The 20,609-nt window shown below is 41.2% G+C and overlaps 1 protein-coding gene across 3 annotated transcripts in view; it reads right to left on the reverse strand.

Moving 5' to 3' along the window:
• Positions 1–289: 289 nt before the first annotated feature.
• Positions 290–20,609, reverse strand: part of ctnnd2a (catenin (cadherin-associated protein), delta 2a) — a 215,703-nt gene continuing 195,383 nt past the window's right edge. For 2 of the 3 annotated variants that reach the window (XM_026363544.1, XM_026363546.1), the window contains exons 21-26: positions 16,385–16,634; positions 13,866–13,950; positions 5,817–5,943; positions 2,194–2,325; positions 1,636–1,712; positions 290–709 (exon numbers count right to left, since the gene is read on the reverse strand). In XM_026363544.1, coding sequence (XP_026219329.1) covers positions 290–709; positions 1,636–1,712; positions 2,194–2,325; positions 5,817–5,943; positions 13,866–13,950; positions 16,385–16,634 — 1,091 coding nt within the window. The remainder of the gene's footprint in view (positions 710–1,635; positions 1,713–2,193; positions 2,326–5,816; positions 5,944–13,865; positions 13,951–16,384; positions 16,635–20,609) is intronic. The other variant, XM_026363547.1, reaches the window with a different exon arrangement.

The raw sequence follows: 20,609 nt of genomic DNA on the forward strand, positions 1-20,609 counted from the left end.
AGCGGTTTGAAAAAAGAAATAAAAAAATTGGAAAAAAGGAAAATGTCGGCATGCACATGCACAGTCTCTTCTCATCACTCGACCTGACTTTACTTCTTAACCCCACCTAGCCCCGTCTCCCCCCTTAATTTAGAGAACACTAATTTCCTGCCAATGGCTACAAGACTTTTCAACATGCCACTCCCTATCACCTTGTGTTAGTCTGCTGTTGATCACTTACAAAAATAATCCCCTTCACACACTCTTGCCCCCTCCCCCCACCCCACCCAATCATTATAGTCTAACTAGACTAGACCCAGGAGTCAGGCGAGGCCGGGTAGTGGCTGGTCTCATAGTTCAGTTCGCTGTATGGCCGAGAGGCCGAGTAGAAGTCTACGTAGTTTCCTGTGGATTTGAGGCCCAGGTGCATGCGGAGGTCTTCTCGGGGGTCTCGGGGTGGTCCAATGGAGCTGGGAGGCTGTTGGGGCTGAGCCTGTGCCTGGTTCTGTAGCTGTGGCTGAGACGGGGGAGGTGGAGGTCCCTGTCCCTCGAAATAGGTCTCATCGAAGCTCTGGCTCTGACTGTGAGGTGGAGGCTGTGACGGCTGAGGTTGGGGGAAGGAAGGAGGGGGAGGATAGAGGTCGTAGTCTTTTAGCACGGCTGCTGACGGGCTCTCCTGCTGTGGCTGGGGGGGCACAACACAGGGCTGGACTGGAGCCTGGTGGGGGAGCTGTGGCATGGGCAGGAAAGTAGGAGGTGAGGGAGAGAGACAAGGAGACGGGGGTGAGGCGAAATATGGGAAGTGGAAGCAAAGTGAAAAAAGGGGTGGTAGGTAGAATTGAAGAGATACAGAGGGAAAGTAGCAGGTGGAGAGTGAGCACATGGGGGAGAAGGGTTTGATAGGCAGGCAGTATGGGTAAAAAGGCTCAGATAGGAATCCGCTGGGAAGGGCATCATGCTGTGAATTCTCTATTACATGCAGGTACTGAAGGAGGGAATTAACTCTTTTCTTGTAGATGTGTGGATGGGAATGTGTAAAACCCCCTTCTGCTAACACACTCCTTTTACTTCAATGAATCCATTCATATTAATGTATATGCATGTAGTATGGTGTCTGTGTTTATGTTTTATATAGAAAATTTTAAGGTATATTCTTCTTATTCAAAGGCTATGATTTTTTCTGTTACCCCTCTCTGTTCACCAGCACGGTCATTAAACAAAAGCTAATAATTAGCACAATCACCCGTGGCAAAGATTTTAATTGCCAGATGGGTGTGGTCTCAGGTGTGACCATTTGCCGCTGACTGAGCTGAGGGCACGTTGCCTTTTCTCACTCCTTTGTGTGCTTGTGTGTGTGTTTGAGCGCCTCTTCCATCCTGCTGTGATCTCTCCTAATAACCACCTTGGCATCACAGCATATGTTGCTAATTTATGAGAGCCCTGACAACACTCGTGCACTGCTGAAACCTTCTGTGTGACTGTACAACGGCTGTACAATTACACATGTAAAGGGGGTAGTGCACTAATATTTAATGACCATGGATTAGTGAGAAAATCCTGGGCCCCTTTGCCTCTCTGTGTCTAGGGGCCCAGGACCCTTGACCTCTTAGACCATGAGAAAGGCTGCTGGATAATCCATCCATGCCATTAACTAACCTGGTTTTGCTTGATATCATCACTGGCGGTCAGGTAGGAGTTTCGGAACAGTGTAGATGTCCCACAGGATACTTGAACTAGATGTGCGGAAGACACAAAGAAAACAGGAAGATAACATACAAATGAATAATAAAGATAACTATTAGCACTCCAACTGTTAAAAAAATCCTGATCATTCACAGAATAACAAAACTCGTGGTAAACTCCACAACTGTCTCAGTCAGAAATCAGCTAATTAAAGTCCAGAGAGGTCTGGTTAACATATTGATTGTCTCTCAAGAGAACAATTCTAAAGAAAAAAAAAGCATAAGAGAGAAGAAGAGAGAGAATGAAAGAAATTGGTTTTCAATAAATAAAATAAAGAGGAATAAAAGAAACCAAGAAAAGAAAGATAGTAAAATCAAAGTATCTCTAACATAAGGAAAGTAGTGTGAAGTTGAGGGGAGGCAGGGAATGAAATACAAGAGATAGAAAGATAAAGTGGGGGATATAACAGAATAATTTAATTCTTCTCTGTCTCTCCATGACACACACACACACATGCACACACACACACACCTGCCATGCCATCCTTCCGGGATGTGTGCTCTCCTTTGTTGCTATGGAAACCAGCGTTGGTTGCCGTGGAATCATAGTCCATCTTGCGTTCCTTCAGACTCATCATCTCTCTGGGGGAGGCTGGAGCGCTCGCTACACACGCACACGCGGATGCAGACACGTACGCACACGCAAACACGCACGCATGCACACCCACACACCCACAGAATAATGAGCAATAAACGCGAAACAGCCATGTGCCATATTCGTGTGTGTGTGCACGTCTTGGTCTTTCAAGGTGCACAGTCATTATTCTTCATTTAGGCTGTCAGCATAAAGGGTCACCTCCAGCACGTTAAAGGACTTCTGGGAATGCATACACACACATATATCAGTTTCTGGAAACATTTGAAAATAAAATTTCACGTCTGCCATATGTTTCTCAGTTCAGACAATGCATGCCCATTTTTCCCCCTTTATTGTGTGTTTGAAACTCATATGATACATGAAACTGATAGAAAAGCAACTGGGGATGCTGTGACGACATAACATTTGAGGCCTTCCCCTGTTCTCTCCCATTTTCTAACTGAGAATGTCATTGACATTAAAGAGCTTGCTGATGATTATGGATGCAGGGAATCTTTTCGCTGAGGTGCTTGCCATGTCTTCATGGTGTAGTTGTGGCCGGCGTACTGTTTCACCAGTAATTGGACCTTTCAGATCCAGGTGTATTTATGCTCCAATCCTTCAAGACATTCACTGCTCTCAGGTGATCTCTGTTTAACCTATTGTGTGATTAAAGCCAACTGACTGCAACAGTGATGATTTACGTGAGTTACTTTAAAGGGCGTGAATACTTTTTATAGTTGGACTCTCCAGGCAGTTCCCTAATGGCTTCTTTCACCTCTGCTTTCCACACACTGATCAGCAGCAGGTGGTGTACAGGCATTGTAGCTGACAGGTTAAAGAGAGGCTGTCCTGTGCCTCGCCTGTGCATTAGTTGTTGCAATATATGACAAATAAAACACTTTAGTTACGCCTCTGCAGATCAAACTATACTCTATTGGAATTTCTAGTGTATCTTACTTGTTCGAACCTCACAATTTGTGCATTTCTGTCACTTTCTCAAGCTTTGAGAACAGATCTATTTTACACCTAATGGATGAATACAACACTGCACACATGCCAGAGTGAACCCAAACACAAGCTCACAAGGACAGACCCAGCATACATACTCTAAATGCAAAGTCCCAATCTCCCCCTCTGTCTTTTACATTTAACATCTTTCCCCTTATAGCATACTTGAAGTGCTTACTCATTCCCTCTTCTCTTTAATCTGAATTGCCAGAATCCTGCCTACCTGTGTATCAGCCTCTTCAGTCTGCTTAGCTAAACATTCCTGTAACTGCCCACCATACACGCAGCATATTTTTACAGTATACCCTCAGAAGTGAAGGACATTCTATAAAATAAGCTCTTTGAACCTGTTCAATCTAACTTTGAGAATTGCAGATTAGTGTAGGACGTAGAATCACATGTTCATTAATACACACTCCTGTATGTGTGTGAATACCCACCACGCACATGCTATGCACAGTAAATAGAAAGCGCTACTCTCAGTTGCATAAGCAGAAACATTTCCCATGTTTCTGGATAAAAAAAGAGACTGGAAAAATTAGTGAAAGGCCTTTGTTCTCTTTGGCTGTTCTCCTGTACCATGATAATAGCAGCGGGGCAAAACACTTAGAAATATAATAAGCCAAATAGAAAAAAGGCTTTTAAAGTGATATTTTGGAGTGCCTTGAAAAGGACTGTTTTTTTAAAAAAAATCCAATCTAGTGTTTGATGTTAAAAGCAAAGGATAAATTTAACCTTTTGTTTGTCTCCAATCCTTTTCTGGCTTTTAGCAAGACATTGTTATAAGCACACACACACACAGAAGTCTATAAATAGGCACGTGATGGTGCAAAGACATAGTAAAACAAAAAAAGAAAAAAAAAGAAAAGAGAACGTTAACACACTTTTGATATTTAATTTTTATCCACTAACACCTCTGTAGCACCATTAGATGGATGCTTAAACCTGTCCCAGACACCCCCAAAGACAGACGCATCACTACAAGTAATAATGTAGATACTCTGGGGACCTGGATAAAAACCATTGGGTATGAGAGCAGACTAAGTGTGCTAAGGACCCAGATGCAAACGTCTCTCTCTCTCTCTCTCTTTCTCCTTTTGTATCTAAACATGGTGGTCATTTCTAGCCAATGTCCATTTTACCCCTGACCTCCTCCACTGTACTACAGACATCCAATAATTTCTCTACGCACTACGTCAGAACCCCTTATTTCCAATGTCACTGGCCAAAGTCAAATCCTCATACATCCTCGCATCCTCCTCACTACAGTAATCATCCCTCAATCCCTATTTCCTCTAGCCTCCTTCCCCTTTCTCTTTATCTCCTTCTCTGTTTATCTCATCCCTCCTTCTCTTCCTCTTCATCCACACACATACACAAATCCATCTTTTCTCTCCTCCTCTCTCTTTCTCCCTCTCTCTGTCTTCTCTCTCTGAGCAGGGTCCTTGAAGACCTCTCTAAGCCGAGAGGAAGAAAAAGTACTTTTCTGCCTCATCAGCTTTCTAAGCCCGGTGTGGAGAAAGCACAGCTGAAGGCTCTTCTCCTACTGATGCTAACAGCTAATGCTAATGTGCCCTTTGCGAAGCATGAAGGCCAGTGGGCTCGAGCTACAGACTAACCATAATTATGCTTTACAGCGTTAGCCTGTGGGTGGTGAGCGCTGATGCTAACAGCTATTAGCTCCAGTGCAAAGACTGATTGACTGGTAAATGTTGATGCTACTGGCTAATGTTTGAATTATTGCTCATTAGAGTCCATGTGTCTTCTGTAGCTCCCAGTCGTCCTCATATCTCCCATAAATTTGCACACATTCCTGTGCGTACATGTATGTAGGACGGAAAGACTAAACCCAATTCAGGCCATTAGCTTATCTCAGCATAAAAACGGCCGTGGCCACTGGCATGTAACTGCTTTTAAAACCCACAACATTTCATTTTTAGGAGTCAACACACAAAATGATTAGATTATTCGATTTTGTTTTTTTAAAACCTTTAGGCACAGTTGTTTTTCACGACTTGCAGTGTTTATGCTATGCTAATTAAAATATATATGCAAAGAACTGAAATTTCAAGCGAGACTAAATCAGAACTGAACAATTAATAATAAAACAGTTTAATGTTCTTCGAAGGGATGGCGGCCCCCCCACAAACCGCCTTTGCCTACTTTTCTGTTTGAGCATGGAGACGTCTGATCAGCTCTGGTCTCCCTTTTTCACTAGCTTTGTCATTTGAAGTCTCTGCCCGCTTTGGACCGAGCTTCTGCATCTGAACTTCTCGAGACCTCAGATTTCTGTCCCTGTGAGATCACACAAGCCCAAATTTACTTTCGAATTCTACCTTAACTCTAAACATAAAAGTGTCTGTGAAGGAAAAGCGTACCTGACAAACCTGTCCTTAGTCTTAAAGGAAGGTCTTAAACTGAAACTGGTTAAGGTACAAGGTACAAGCAAGGTACAAAAAAGTGAATCAAATCTATACGATGTGTATGTTAGGTGTCGTGTTCCTCACCGGAGCGGTTATTTGGGGACGTCCTGACGGGAGACACAGAGGGAGTTCGTGAGGAGGAGTAGGGCCTCTGTCTGTCTCGCTCTATCGTTGAGGCAGAGCCCACAAAGTGATACTGCGAGTAACCATCCTGCAAAACAAACAGAACAAACAAACAGCAGCAGCATGAGTCTGCACTCACTCAATCACTTCCCTGTTAAATATTTTCATCTCCTGTTGATTGTGAGATACTGGTATTATTAGTTATTTGTAATCACCTTACAGTAATCATAGTACCTATAATAACCTATATGACCTGACTGATAGTCAATATTTGACTTCGGAGAGTACCCATGTTGCGCAATTACGTTTTAATGCTTAACAGAACAGTTCCAATTCTTTCAGGCATTTTAAGCTGATACACAAATTGAAGGCACCGTACTCTGTAATGGTGAATAGAATAATTGGAATTTCCAATGGATCAGAAAGTGTCATAAGTGAAAACATTTGTCCTTGCTGTCTTTCTTTGTCTGCTACAAAAAACTGTTTAAAGTGTGTAAAGTTTTTGACAGAAATTGTATTTCAGTACATTTTTTTTACTTATTTTACAAGCCTGTAGTAGGTAAGTCAAAAATGTATTCTGGAAACTGAAGGACAAACACACAACACCCACACATGCACAGACAACCACCCACGTAGAAACACATGTACATCAAGTCTGAGCTTAGTGAATACCCCACTGTCCTTGTCCAAAAAATGAATACAATTAAAGCAACAGCTCAACAAGAATAATTACCACCAAGCCAGTGACTTTGTATCAGTATTAGTTTAGCAGTAACTGGAGCAAAGTCATTTTCATAAAAATGGATTATAAGAGTCAACAACAATCACAGCGCTGGAACCAATTTCAATTTAGCATTAAGATAATTGGGTACCCCTGAATGCAAAACATAAGCAGAAGATAAAAGATCATGGAGTCATAGCTTTACTGTCTGGGGGCTGTGGTTCAGCAGTGGGAAACTGGTTGGACTGTTAGGACTGTGACTACATGGGAGAGGTAAATCGCTCCAGTACAGTTAGGGTGGAGAGGAGGAGACAGCGAGGGGGGGGGGGAATGAGACACATTCGAGACGGAGCAGATGAGGCAGAAAGAGAGGGAGGAGGGACAGATTGGGGAGAAGATGAGAAAGACAAAAGATGACAGAAAGTAATGAGAGCAAGGAGGAGGTGGGAGATGGAGAGAGTTATGACAGGAGAGCAAAGATAGCACGAGGAGGAAAGAGGTAATGAGAGGGAGAAGTAGAGATAGAGGTAGAGAGACAGCCAGAGAGCTAGAGAGCAGTGGGCTGGAGTGAGAACAGTCCCATGTCCCCCCTCTGACTCCTATTTTCTGGCACAGCACTGAGGACTAATAGAAAACTAGATCCTCTGACATACAGTAGTTCAAAGGTAGCTCACTTCCAGTCTCGCGTCCCTCTTTTCCACCTCATCTATTTATCCACCACTCCCACAGTCCTCTCACTCACCTAGTTTCCCATTCTCTTTCTCCACACCCCCCCCAACACATCTCATTATAAACCATGTAACCTCCTTATGGTGCACTGGGCTGCTGTGCAATTGGACACTGACATAACTGTCATGCTGCTCAAATGAACATATAGTCACTGAATACTGAATGATAAATGCGTTCTACAGAGTCTGCTGTCTCTAAATGTGGCTCACAAATGGGATCCAGGAATGATCCATTAGCTGCTTAGAGCCCCTCTCAGCAAAATGACGGCTAGTTAAACTAAAACCAAACTGTAATTAAACTCGCAAGATTGAGCATTATCAGAGAGTAGAGTATAGAAAAATGTATTGAAACAGCACTCATAAATTTCACACTTATTATCTCCTCGCACAAAGTAGTGGACTTTACGCCTCAATGTACAGCTTTTTCCACATTATTCCCTTTTAAGTAGCTTTAAGCTTAGAAAAATCCTAATATATTCTACACTGTTTGACACTGTCATATGATTTATAGTGATCAGCTTGTTCATGCTTCCTATTCCTTGATGTTTACAGTGTGAAATCTTCAAATCCACGATTCCCCACAATGCAAAGTTTGACAAAATCTTTGGGATATCCACAATCATTTCAAATAAAAGCTTGTTCTGTGGGTTAAACAATGATTGCTTGCCCAGTATTGGTTTTTAATGTCTGGCCCACCAGACAGCCAGAGAGGTGTAATTGATTTAATAAATATTAAATCCAACATCAAAATTTCATATGGGGCCAAGCCAGACAGCGGTTCAAGGTCTAAAGTCTTTCTATTAGTTTTTGGCATCATTCTGCAGCACAGCCAAGGTTCGGCTTGTTCACTGTCAGTGTCAGTGTACTGTGAAACTTCACTATGTAAGCGAATAATATGTCCCCACACCTCCAACCATAAACCAAATCAGTTCCAACTAAAGGACCTGCTCTTTCTGACTCTCACCTACTCTCTCCTTGCATTAGCAGTTGTTCCTTTTCTTTTCAGCCACCTTCTTTCTCTAGCACGCCTTTCACTTCCTTCACCTACTGTAAAAAAGGCATAGCAAAAAAAAAAAAAGACTAGGTTGCTAGGCAACCATTCTACCTGTTGCTCTCACCATCACTATGTGGTTAGTTGAAGGTCATGGGCCTGTAAGGTAAAAAGTGATTACTACCCCAACAAATGAGGTCTATGTGCATCATATGTATCTGTGTGTGTGTGTGGTGGTGGTACTGTTGCAAGACAGCAATTATAGCAAAAAGATTACACATGGTGAGCTTTGGGTCCCCCCTGGGGCTCTGCAACCACTGAACACTATCATTTTTTGTCTGTCAACCCTTTCTCTCTCACTCATTTCACACTCAGATTTTCAGATGTACTGTTGCGAACACTTCACTCACACATTATCCATCTATCCTAACAGGAATAATGTGCCTCCGACCTTTGTATTATTTATTTTCAATGCTCGTGGTTGTGGTTATTTGAGAACTGACCTTTATTCTACTGTTGCATTTATTGCAAATAACCCACAATACTGTAAGAGTGTGCTGCAGCTTTACCTTTCTGTCTCACTAAAACACTGTTGTTAGCCTCTACGCTGACACTTGCCTATACCCACCTCTACCTCCTCTCTCTCTCTCTCTCTCTGTCTAATACTGGTGAAGATCAGAGAGAAACCTGGCAAAACACAGAAGCAGCTTCTGAGGCCTGAGGTTGGTTTGATATCTACTGAAGTTTTTCAAACACTTGTCTCCATCTTACTCTGTCTTTCCTGTTTGTGGTGCAACAGATGATGGATTGAGTTTCTTTTTCTCTGAGATGAGCATCATCAATACACTACAGTACAATGACCTTAATGTGGACCTGTAAAAATCAGAAAATAAATTAAAATAAATAATTTTTAATAATAATAGTATAAGTTGCCGGTAAGGGACTAGGCTGTGCAATCAGTGACCTTCCACACGCACACACACACACACACACACACACACACACACACACACACACACACACACACACACACACACACACACACACACATCAGAAACAAAATTCTCACTCATTCATATCACACAAACACACCCACATACTGAATTGCACATCCCTGGAACATATTGTAAACCAGTCACATGTGTGACAAACACAGCATGTCTCTGACCCTGAACTCCATCTGTCGTCGTGATTTGTGGCGTCCCCGACGCGCGTGTGCAGCATTAGTATGATGTCTGATTAGTGCATGTGTGTGTGTTTGCAAGCGAGTGTGTCCGATTAAACTCCCAAGCGAGATCATTTATCAAGAAATGAGGCACAGCCCAGAAGCCCGGCAGAAATTACCCACTAAATGTGGATATGACAAAATGTGTGAAAATACAGTATGAAATTTTGTGTTTAGTGTGTGTGACAGATTGAGTATACAGTTGTGTGGGTGAGAGTCATTATTTGGTCCTTCTGGTCCTATTAAGAATAGGTTTATTTACAAAGTGACCATATTTCAGCTCCTTGTTTTCTGTAGAAATCCCTTGTCGAACAGTACTGCACATTTGTTGTTTACTTATAAGATGACCTGTGGCTTTCCTCCTAGGAACTGTAGATGAAACACAGCACACAGACAAACAGACACAGTATGAGGACACATCCTGTCACATAATCCAAATAAACCCCGGTAAAAGTCGAGTTTTACTGCACCCGGGAGACTATTATACATGATTTATCCTAAAGTCAGTGCTAGAGTTGCTACAAACAGAGTTTGGCTTTGGTTTATTAATGACTGCTGCTCCACTGATCTTTCAAGTCATCACAGATGCTATTTTCCTACAGAGTTACTGTTTATTTATGGCCCCTCAGCTTTTCGATTTAGCATGTTCAAAAACTGTTGGGCATCCCAGTCCCTTATTCTGTTGCAATGCTTTTCTCTCACTCTCTCGCTCAACCTAGACTACTCTCATGGCACTGCTATAGGAAGTGATTAACTCTTCTTCCTGCAGTTTAACAAAAACACACATTTTCAACATAAACACACACACACACACACACACACACACACACACACACACACACACACACACACACACACACACACACACACACACACACTAGCCCCCTACTGTCATGTAGGCCATGTTAATCTACTATGTATTGATTTTTCACATGAACTGCCTTAGTCTAACCCTAACCATCACAACTAACTGACTCACCCTAAACTTTAACCTAACCCTAACCAAAACCTATTCAAATCCAAAAACCTAGTCTTAAACCCAAAATTGCTCTTTAAAAACCCTTCTCATTGTGAGTAGTCCTCACTTCAAAGATTAAAAATGTATGCTGGTTTATGCTGGCATGATAGCCATACAAACACACACACAACACATACACACACAGCAGAGAAGCAAACATACGTGTACCCACGGCCACAACTTCTACACAGCTGGAAAGTGTGTTTCAAAAATGTTCTCATTACTTTAAGACTTCAAAGTAGCTCAAACTGACTCATTATTGACCCAACACTCTCTGCTTTCCAATCATCCACACACACACACACACACGCACGCACGCACGCACGCACGCACGCACGCACGCACGCACGCACAAACTCAGCTCGACCATGCTCATTTTACTGCAAAAACATCAAGAATTCCCCTCACTTTCCTCTTTCCTCCTCCTCTTTTGCTGCTGTCTCTTTCTTCCCTTTTGCTTTTGCTCACAAACATTTTGCAGAGACACCCGATTCCACTCTCGTCTAAATTGTATGCTAATCCATGTTTGGATTGGAGGCTAACAGGATTTTTGCTGCAACTAACACCCATGACCTAATATGTCACGCAGGAATACTAGCAGTAAAGTCACTTATTTCGAGCTCTGGACTCAGGTGATAAAGTGTGGATCCTCTAATGCAACAATTTCCAGTTATAAAATTAGGCTGCTTTGTCACTAACCAAGCTGCCTTCATGTGATTTAGGAAGTGAAGAGTTAGGTATGTCTACTTTTAAAAGTAATTTTTAGAGCATGATACAGAAGCTTACCTAACTAAGCAAACTGCTTACAAATACTGCATTTAAAAAGTTGTCCTGCACTACGTGATCATTTCAAGCTTATGATGAAGTAGAGTTTGATGAGTTAGGATGAAACTGGAGATACTACAACAAGACAGACTGCAGATGATATCTTGTTTCAAATTAAGCATGATGGATGGAGCTTTTTTTTATTGTTGTGCAGCAAAAAGAGACTTGTTTTTCAGTGCTATATCTTCTTCTTTTTCATTTGAATTTCTGTTTACATCATATTGGATTTAATGAGACAGATGCAAAACTAATTCAAAATGTGGAAACCATCCATCTTAAGCAACATTTTTCCTTTCTTTAATAACTTTATCAAATCATAGCCTCTGAGGCAAAGATGGGTGGGACATAAAAAATGAACATAAAAAAAGCTCACTGTGTCAGGCCTGACTGCTGTGAAAAGCCCATGTCCTTCATGTCTGATCACTGGACTGCCAGTTGAGTGTTATGCTATCCAGTAGCAATGATTAGAGAAGTGTGAAGCGGACGGTGATGCTCCAAGGGCCCACATGGGGATACTGTTTTGTGTTGTACTGGCAGAGGAGAGGATGACGAATGAAGAGAGTGGCAGGATGAGGTGAGGACATATTGATGCCGTGGGGTGGTGTGTCCTAAAATGACTGCATCAACAGTCAGAAATCTTGAACTCGGGCAGAGAACCCATGACAAAATCATCTTAGTCAATCTTAGCCAAACCCTTTTTGTTTGCCTCTCTTCAAATTTGGAAATGTGTGCATTTCCACTAGTTTCTGATGCTTTAACTCCTTAAACAATATTCATTTGCACTCATTTCATTACTTTCAACAACAACAGCTCTTGAAAGGGACTTTTTAAGGTTGGACAGGATCTTTGAAAACTCAAGTGCAGCTACTTGAAAAGCCTCGAGTGGGAAAAAAATAACACAAGATGAAATGACTTGTTTATGTGAATCATGTTCTGCAGTGCTCTCTTTCTATTCTATTAGCTAGATTTTCTCAATGAATATGGGGCAACACAAAAAAATATAAAAATTACCCCCCCACCCCCCACGCATATGTAATTGTTCACGCAAACACGCAGCTCAAATAAATCATCAGCTTCATTTGTGTATTTTCTCTCCACACAGACATGAAAACACACACACACACACACACACACACACACACACACACACACACACACACACACATTTAAAGTCAAGGATGCCTTCGTGGAATGTGTTGCTTAATATTTCTAAATATCTCACTGAAACTCGTTGATTACGCCTCTAAAGTTTCAGAGTGCTGAATGGCAGATAACCTTGGTGGCAGATATTCGCTCAGCAACACTCATTACTAACAAGTGAAAGGAACAGAACATCTGTCATTGCTTTTAATCAAGTTGTGAGTGTGTGCGGGTGTTTGTCATTTGAAAAGAAATAAAAGAGCCGGAGGAGGAGATGGTGGGTTTCAACAATTTTTTGTGTGTGTGAACGAGAAAAAAAAAAAGAAGAGGTAAAAATGTGTGTCCGGATGAGACAAGCACATACACCGAACACCATTTCTGTAGACCATATAAGCTTTTCTCACTTTTTTTTTTTTTGCTTGTTTGTGCCATTATCTGCGAGCTGCACATATTATATTAAAGAGTTACAGTTGCCTGGTAATATCATTCAGTCTTCATGATAGGTTAAACAACCACTAGGACTGACGTGTGTGTGTGTTTGTGTGTGTGTTTGTGGATACGCAATAGGCTAGAGACTAACACAAAGTTATTGATCCTTCAGCCTCTGTAAACACTGTTGCTCAGTTGTGATGGTGTCTAGCCCTGTTATTCTTTTGTTTGGAGGTAGTTATGACCAGCCTCAAGGTAAAAGCAAACACTAACAAACAAACACAGAAAAATAAAGGACCTGCAAGTGTACATATGTCCCCATAAACACCAACCAAAACATTTAACTCCAACCATTTCTAAAATTGAACAAGATTAACACCCTCTGATGGTTCTCATGTTGTGGTGGACAGACATCAGCATGGGTAAAATGTAATGCTGGCCATGATTGATAACTGTCAAAACACACAGTGCATCACAGCTTTGCCGTGTGGAGCCACAGGCCAGTGGGAGTACCCATGCTGATCACTGTCCATCACAACAATAACACCATCAGGTGGTGGTGAATAGTGTATTCTCCTGTTCATGGATGGTGTCAAGAACATGAAATATTTAATTCCACAACAAACTGCACTGTGATTAATGAATAAAGCCATGGTCACGTAATGAGTTTGTCTTTATAGGTTGGGCATATTCAGTAGCTGCCAGTCGCCATACTTGACCAAACTAGTAAGACCAGTAAGCAGAAAATCTAAGTTTATCGTATGTGTTTAACAGTCAGTACTAAGGTTAGATATCCTCTCAGAAACTGAGGATGGGGCCTGGTATGCAAATCTAATTTCACAGGCACTGCACAGAAGGTGTCTGTAAAGATGATGGCTCAAGATCATTTGAAACGTACCAAAGTGTGACTACACAGTTTGTAAAACATCCTACCTTCTTGTACAGGGAGCGCAAATCTCTGTACTGCCACATACTGCTGAGGACCTGAGACGCTGCCTTTACCACCTTTGCTGAATGTCTGAAAAGAGAGAAAGAAAGTTATTACTCCTGGGCTCAATTTCTTTGGATAGAGTTTCTATGTTATTCTTTCCCCTGTCTTTACCAGATGCATAAGATGTGTGAAGGCCAGTGGCACTTGCGAGAGCTTTAAGTGTAAGAGGGCCATTGCTCTTTTCAGCAGAGAATGATTTTCCTTTTGCAAAAACTGAATTTCCAGATGAGTTTAAAATGACCCTCTCCACCATGTTAATGGTCCCGTTCCTGCCACTTAGCTGAAAAATGACTCTAGCAGGAGTCAGTTCATAAGCCCTTTCTTGCTAATAGCTGCAGAGTGAGGCAGAAGGGACGCCCACATTCCATTTGTCTACTAAAATTAGCAAAAGTCCTTGCGAAAACAGGCTTCAATGTGGGTTTAATTCTTTCCCCATGAAAAGTTTTTGGACGATTGAAATTTGCATTGATGGTATCAACAGGAAGTTATTGCACCAGCCAATATCAAGGGCAAAGCACTGGAATGCATCATACTGGTATTTACTGTTTAAACGGTATAGATCACCAACCGGATTATTCCATTCTTTTCATTTTGGTGCTCTACTGTTTAGAAGGAGTGGGGAAACTATAGCCCTCTACGGTTGATCTGTAACAAGCCTTTTTCCAATCTGAAAGAGTGTAATTGCATGAATGCAGCAATAAGAAGCATTTATCCTCAGTGCACCTATCCTGAGAAAATTAAGATGAGTGGGCTATTAGCAGCTAACTACACTTACTCACTGTGGTATTTGCTCTTATGGAGGTTTCTTCCAGCACCTCATCTCTCTCTCTCTCTCTCTGATCGTGCCCTTGAGCACAGTTCCCTAAATAGACTGAGTCTCTCTCCATAACAATAAATCAACATTTGACCTCCGTCTGATAACATGCTGGCACCATAGCAACCCATGACCTGCTGGTTGCCATAGCAGCTAGGCAGAACACCCTGCTCGGTCTCCCATGGCGATTGGAGTTATAATCCTGCTACATCTTCCTTATTGTTCTCCAGCCATCTTTTAAGGATGAATGGTCACAGGGAAGGAAACTATGAATGATGGATGTGTGGCCATATTAAAGCACTGGTCACTAGTGGCCATACACTGTGTGCTGAATGACACCTTGACAGGTACCCTATAATATATCCCTTTGCCTTTTTTCTATAGCCTTCACATTGCATTTAGAATTTAATTACTATCGTGATTCACTGCTGGCTGTCCTGGGAGGTTCTCTCATGTTGTCCTCTTGCTTATTCCCAGATTATTCTCTGAGGCATACACTTACATACAGCCAGCAAACACTAATCCAGTGTGATGACATTCCTATAGCAAGTCCTCTTTCTGGAAGGTAATAATGTTCAGTTTTTGTTCAGACTATATTAGAGAGATGCTAATTGTATGTATTATTATTATTATAATAAGTGTATGATTATTTTAGAGGATGTAGCTTGTAGTGGTGTTGAACTGCATTGTGTTAAACTAACAGGTGTTCTTTTTGCTCAGTGAGTGTAGGCTAAATAACAGAAACACCTCTCTGTTACATTAGTCTGTGGTGTTAATTTGGCTTAGTAGCACGACTGCAAGTGTTGCAGGACTTATTCCCACTGGGATAACCTATGTACATAAATAATTCAAATGCTCATAGGCATTTTGGACAAAGGAATCTAGCAGATCATGTAGTATTAATGTTACAATACGTGTCCAAGATGTTGGCTTCTGTCAAACAAAATGTAACTTGAAAAAAATCAAAAGCAAGTCTGACTTGTTTTCACTCTGTTCTCTGTTTTGTATTTGAAGGAAAATTCATTTTTTCTATACAGGCTCTGAGTCAATATACTGCCTGTAAAAAAGAAAACCCCAATAAGTTTATACAGATTCACTTTTGCATTGAAGTCCCTTCCTGCTGGTTTACTGCCGAGTCTAATGATATGCCAGTTTTGAGATGTGACACTCTAAATTAGTTGCTTAAATAACAGAATTGGAAAATAAAATATTATGCTATTCATTTTATAAATGAAATCTCTCTGTGATATGCATGAAGAAGATGGAAGAATACGTTTGTTTTTACAATTTCTTTGGGAACAGCAGTGACACAAGCTGATAACTGCAAGGTCACCTGTGTAATTCCTTTAACATCCAAGTGTCTAATCAAGTAGTGCTTGAACACAGCTCTTCAACCCTGCAAGACTGTGCAATTGGTCTGAAGAGTTTCTAAAAATATCAACTATGTCATGTTGCCCTTTGGAGATTGATGCACTTCACCTGTAGAGTTTTTCCATTTGATGTAATCATACACACTATATACTATAAACTGTGGTGTCTTCAGTCTTGGAAAATAGCTAGAAAAGTGTTTACCCTAAAACTTGCAAGTAACAAATAAGCAATTTTACTGGTAAAGACACAAACCGCACAATTTATTGGCCCACTCACTTGTCTCCTTTGCTGCGGACGATGCCGATGAGTTTTTCGATACCTCCAGCATCGCGGAGAGCTTTGGCATTCTCCATATTCTTGGTGATGACTTCGTGCAGTGCGCAGCAGATGGCAGTTACCGTATCATCTGACATGGCCTTGCTGGGAGGTCCTGTGGTACCAGAGGTCCCACTGCTGGTGGCGTTATTGTTGCTGCTGCTACTACTGCCTGGTAATCGATGGATCAAATCTCTCATGGCATATTTACCTAGAGTGGGTAGAGAAAATGAAAAAAAAAAATGACGTTATTGTCTGTACATCCTCTTGTATGTAGCCAATTTTGTGGGAAATATCTTGAAATACTGCCCTGAATACTGCCTCCGAATAGATTTCTTTTTTTTAATTAAGAGGAGGAACTCACTGTGAGGCTACTGTACCAAACTTTGACAACATGTGACTTTCGATTTACATTCTGAGATAATGTGTGTGGATGAATGAGGTTTTGTATTTTGTAATATAAAAAGGTGATTTCAGACAAGCATTTACACTCATTGTAGATGTGGACTGACGGGTACAGTATAAAAATCCAAACACCTACTGTACTTCAATAATATACACATGACTGACACTTCAAAGTCTCTATGTAAGAAAATATTACTCTTAAACTACAGTTAGTGAGTGGTTAGGATAACTCTATAAAGCTTTAGTTGACAGGGAAATGCAAACCTTCACATGCACACACCCTAATGTAGGCATGCTGAGAAACCAATTAAAAGGGCAAATCATGGTATTTCAGTAAGTAAAGTAAAAAAGTAAGTAAAAGAATGACATTCAAAAGAATGGGTTGTTGAGAAGATCAAAGAAACACAGAGAGGAAGTAAGTAAGGAGCGCAGGAGATGCTGTCAGATAAGAAACCCACAATCTCGACTGGAGGGTGGAGCAGATGGAAACAATAACATCTGGAGTGAACAGGAGTTTATTGCTAAGTGGTATCAGTATGAATTTCACGTCTGGAACCACCCACTGTACATGTAATCTGAGCTGCCCCACACACAGTAGGATGTGCAGGATATAGGGTTAACACTAGATATATATGAATAATATCCCATTAATATCATGTTAATGTGTATTTTTTGCGTATGTCTTACAGTTGATAGGTGTAACATTTGGAGTGCATATGGAATGAAGATGAGGGAAAATGTCTGCAGTGTCTCTAAGTCAACTACCCTAGTCAAAGTAAAATCACTCAATATGGAGGATGACAGAGGAGAGAGGACAGTCAAGGAGGGATTGGAGCAAATAGGTGAGGAGTGGAAGAAGGATAGATGAGAGTTGATGAGATAAGAAGGAGGCTATTATGCTGACTGACGTCATCCGTGCAGTTGCATCAAATATGAGCAGTAGGCAAAGGGTTCAAGAAACTCCTCGAACATCCTAAAACCTGCTCCCGGGATGAAAACCGCCGGTTGTGTTTCAGGTAAAGAACTGTCAATTCGGATGATTGTTGAATAATGAGCCATCATTGAAACATTTAATTTCCAACAAAATCCACTCAATAGAGCCACTGGGAAGAGCCCTCTAACTCCCATGCAAGCTGAAAAGGTGCACTTCAATCAACTGAGCATCTTCACAAGAACGACCTGGTCTACGCTCTGTGTACGCGTGTTGCCGGGAATGACGCAGCATGCCATTTAAAGCCGTGCATGCAAGGTTGTGTGTGTGTACACAAAAGTGAAGAGCTGCTGCGTGTGAGTAACGGTGACCTTCTAAATCTGACAAATTCAAGTCCTCCACAGAAGTGCGGGATTAGATAAAGCAAATGAAAAACAGGAAGTGCTACTCTCAGTGTTGAATCCGCCGCCGTGTCGTCTTCAAGTGGACCATTACATCCTCTCTGGCAGCGGAGAAAACTGAGGCCAAAATATTTACTCGATTTGCAATAAAGGCAGAAATGCTTTTGGATCTCACCGACAGTATTTTTCAGTAGATGTGGAACAACTCATTTTTGCAGCAACAGTACAAACCTGCCAAATACTTATCTAACTGCTGCTTTGCATCAGAGGTATAATCTTCTACAGCCCATGGCGCTACTTAGAATTTATTAAGCCTTGGTGAAAAATAAAAATAAGAACAAAACATCCTTGTGGGGTACAGATTGTTTTTTTTATTCGTAGAATGCAGTCACGTAAGCCTAAAATCCTTGCTCTCTATTTCCCGTCCCTTTTTCATTCACATATGAAAATCCACAGGTCTACATAATACTGAATGTTTTCCCGGACCAGTCTATCACTGTGAAATCCAAAGAGTCCTTACTGTCTGGTGGCAAATCCCTGGTAATCTTACCTTTAAAATGTCTTAGTGATCTAGGCTCAGAACAGCAAAGATATACAAAAAGCAGTAAAATCCGATGACACCATCAATCCCCTTAAACTAAGGGTGTACAACGTCATCCACAGCCGAATTTACATGAGACAGGTGACAAATGAAAGGAAAACACTCAATACATGACCCCTACAGTGAGACAATGCGATAAAGTTGTCCTGAGCGATCACCTTTATCCTGACGGGACCGGTCTCTTCCAAGATGACAATGCTCCCACCCGCAGGGAGCTAGGGCTCACTGAATGGTTTGATGAGTATGAACATCACGAATGAATGGTGACTCATAAGCTGTGCCCTTCACGGTCACCACATCTAAACCCAATTCAACACCTATGCAAGATTTTGGACCGATGGGTTACACAGTCCTTTGCACCACCATTGTCAAAACTCTCCAGTTCAATCGGTCCAGTTTCAGACATTTGTAGAATCAAGGTCAAGGCAAAGCTAAACCTGCTGTGGCAGCACGTGATGGTCCAGTGCCTTACCAAGACGCTCTACGTTTGTTTTTCCTTTAACCTAACTGAATGTAAATGTCCTAGAAAAAACTCATTCAGAAATGCCCACTGCACGCACACACGCACACGCACACACACACACACACACACACCACACACACACACATACACACAGTCTATGGAGTTGTGAGTTAATTAGCCACTTGTTATCTCATGCTGGCAGACTGAGCAGAGGTTAAGTGGTCATTGTCTTTTGGCTGTGAGGACAAAGTTGCCCAGCACCCTAAGACGAAGACTAATTTTTTGACTGACTTGATTCATTTCCCCACTAATTCACTAGCTGATGACGGGCTGATTCATTTATTTACATCTTGCTCTATTAATGATCTAACTTTTGAGCGACTGACTGAATTATTTACTGTCTGACTGCCAGATAATTTACTGCTTGAATGACTGACAATTTTATTGACTGACTGACTGATTGAATGAGCAACACATTTATTAACTGACTGACTGCAGACAATTCTGTAATTACAAACGGTTAGCAGGGTTTACAAAAAGGATGTGTAAAACCTGCCTACATATTTGTACGTCTGGTTGTCTACATAGTTTCTGTGCACAGACAGATGATAAAATATGCTGTGTGTGTGTGTATGCAGGTGTGCGCATGCATATTGCTATCAGTCTCTGCAAAGCTATCACATTCATCCCACAGGGGCTGAATGCAGAAAGGGATAGAGGATATGGAAGGAGGGAGAGGAAGATGGAGGGGGGAACTGTCAACATATCACCTTGACAATACCCACATATGCAGCCATGTGTGCATGTGCACCGATACACATCTCACATGAACATACAGTACATATTGCTCATTATCCAGCGCGCGGTTTGTTTGCTTCAGTTTTTTCAATTGTTTGTTTTGTCTTATGGTTTCTCTCCAAAGTTACAGTATTTGTTTTGATGTGAGATGTTGTTATAAGACACTTGAGGATTTTTCTTTTTTCTTTTTGTGACTTCACAATGTCATTTCTGTCTCTATGGGATTTATATTTTTCAACTCACAGTGTTTTATCATAGAACAAACATTCACTGTACTGAATACAGAAATTAAAACCAAATATGTGCTTAGATACAACTTTAGCTAAACAAAATCTGGGCTTTTTTTTCTATATTCAAATACTATGACTCCAAGGGCACAGAACACATAAATATAGATTTCTATAAATGAGAGAGAGTGGCAGCATTTACCTAATGTCAATGCAAAATTCATTACGCCCATATTTTATTCACGATATAACATAGAAAACATATCAAAAACTGTAAAAAAAAAAAAAAGGTTTAAAATGTTTAAAGTGGTAAAATAACAAAGGTTATTTTCTCATCATAGGTAAGTAGGTAGATATACA

This window comes from Anabas testudineus, chromosome 2, assembly GCF_900324465.2.
Source record: "Anabas testudineus chromosome 2, fAnaTes1.2, whole genome shotgun sequence".
NCBI lineage: Eukaryota > Metazoa > Chordata > Actinopteri > Anabantiformes > Anabantidae > Anabas > Anabas testudineus.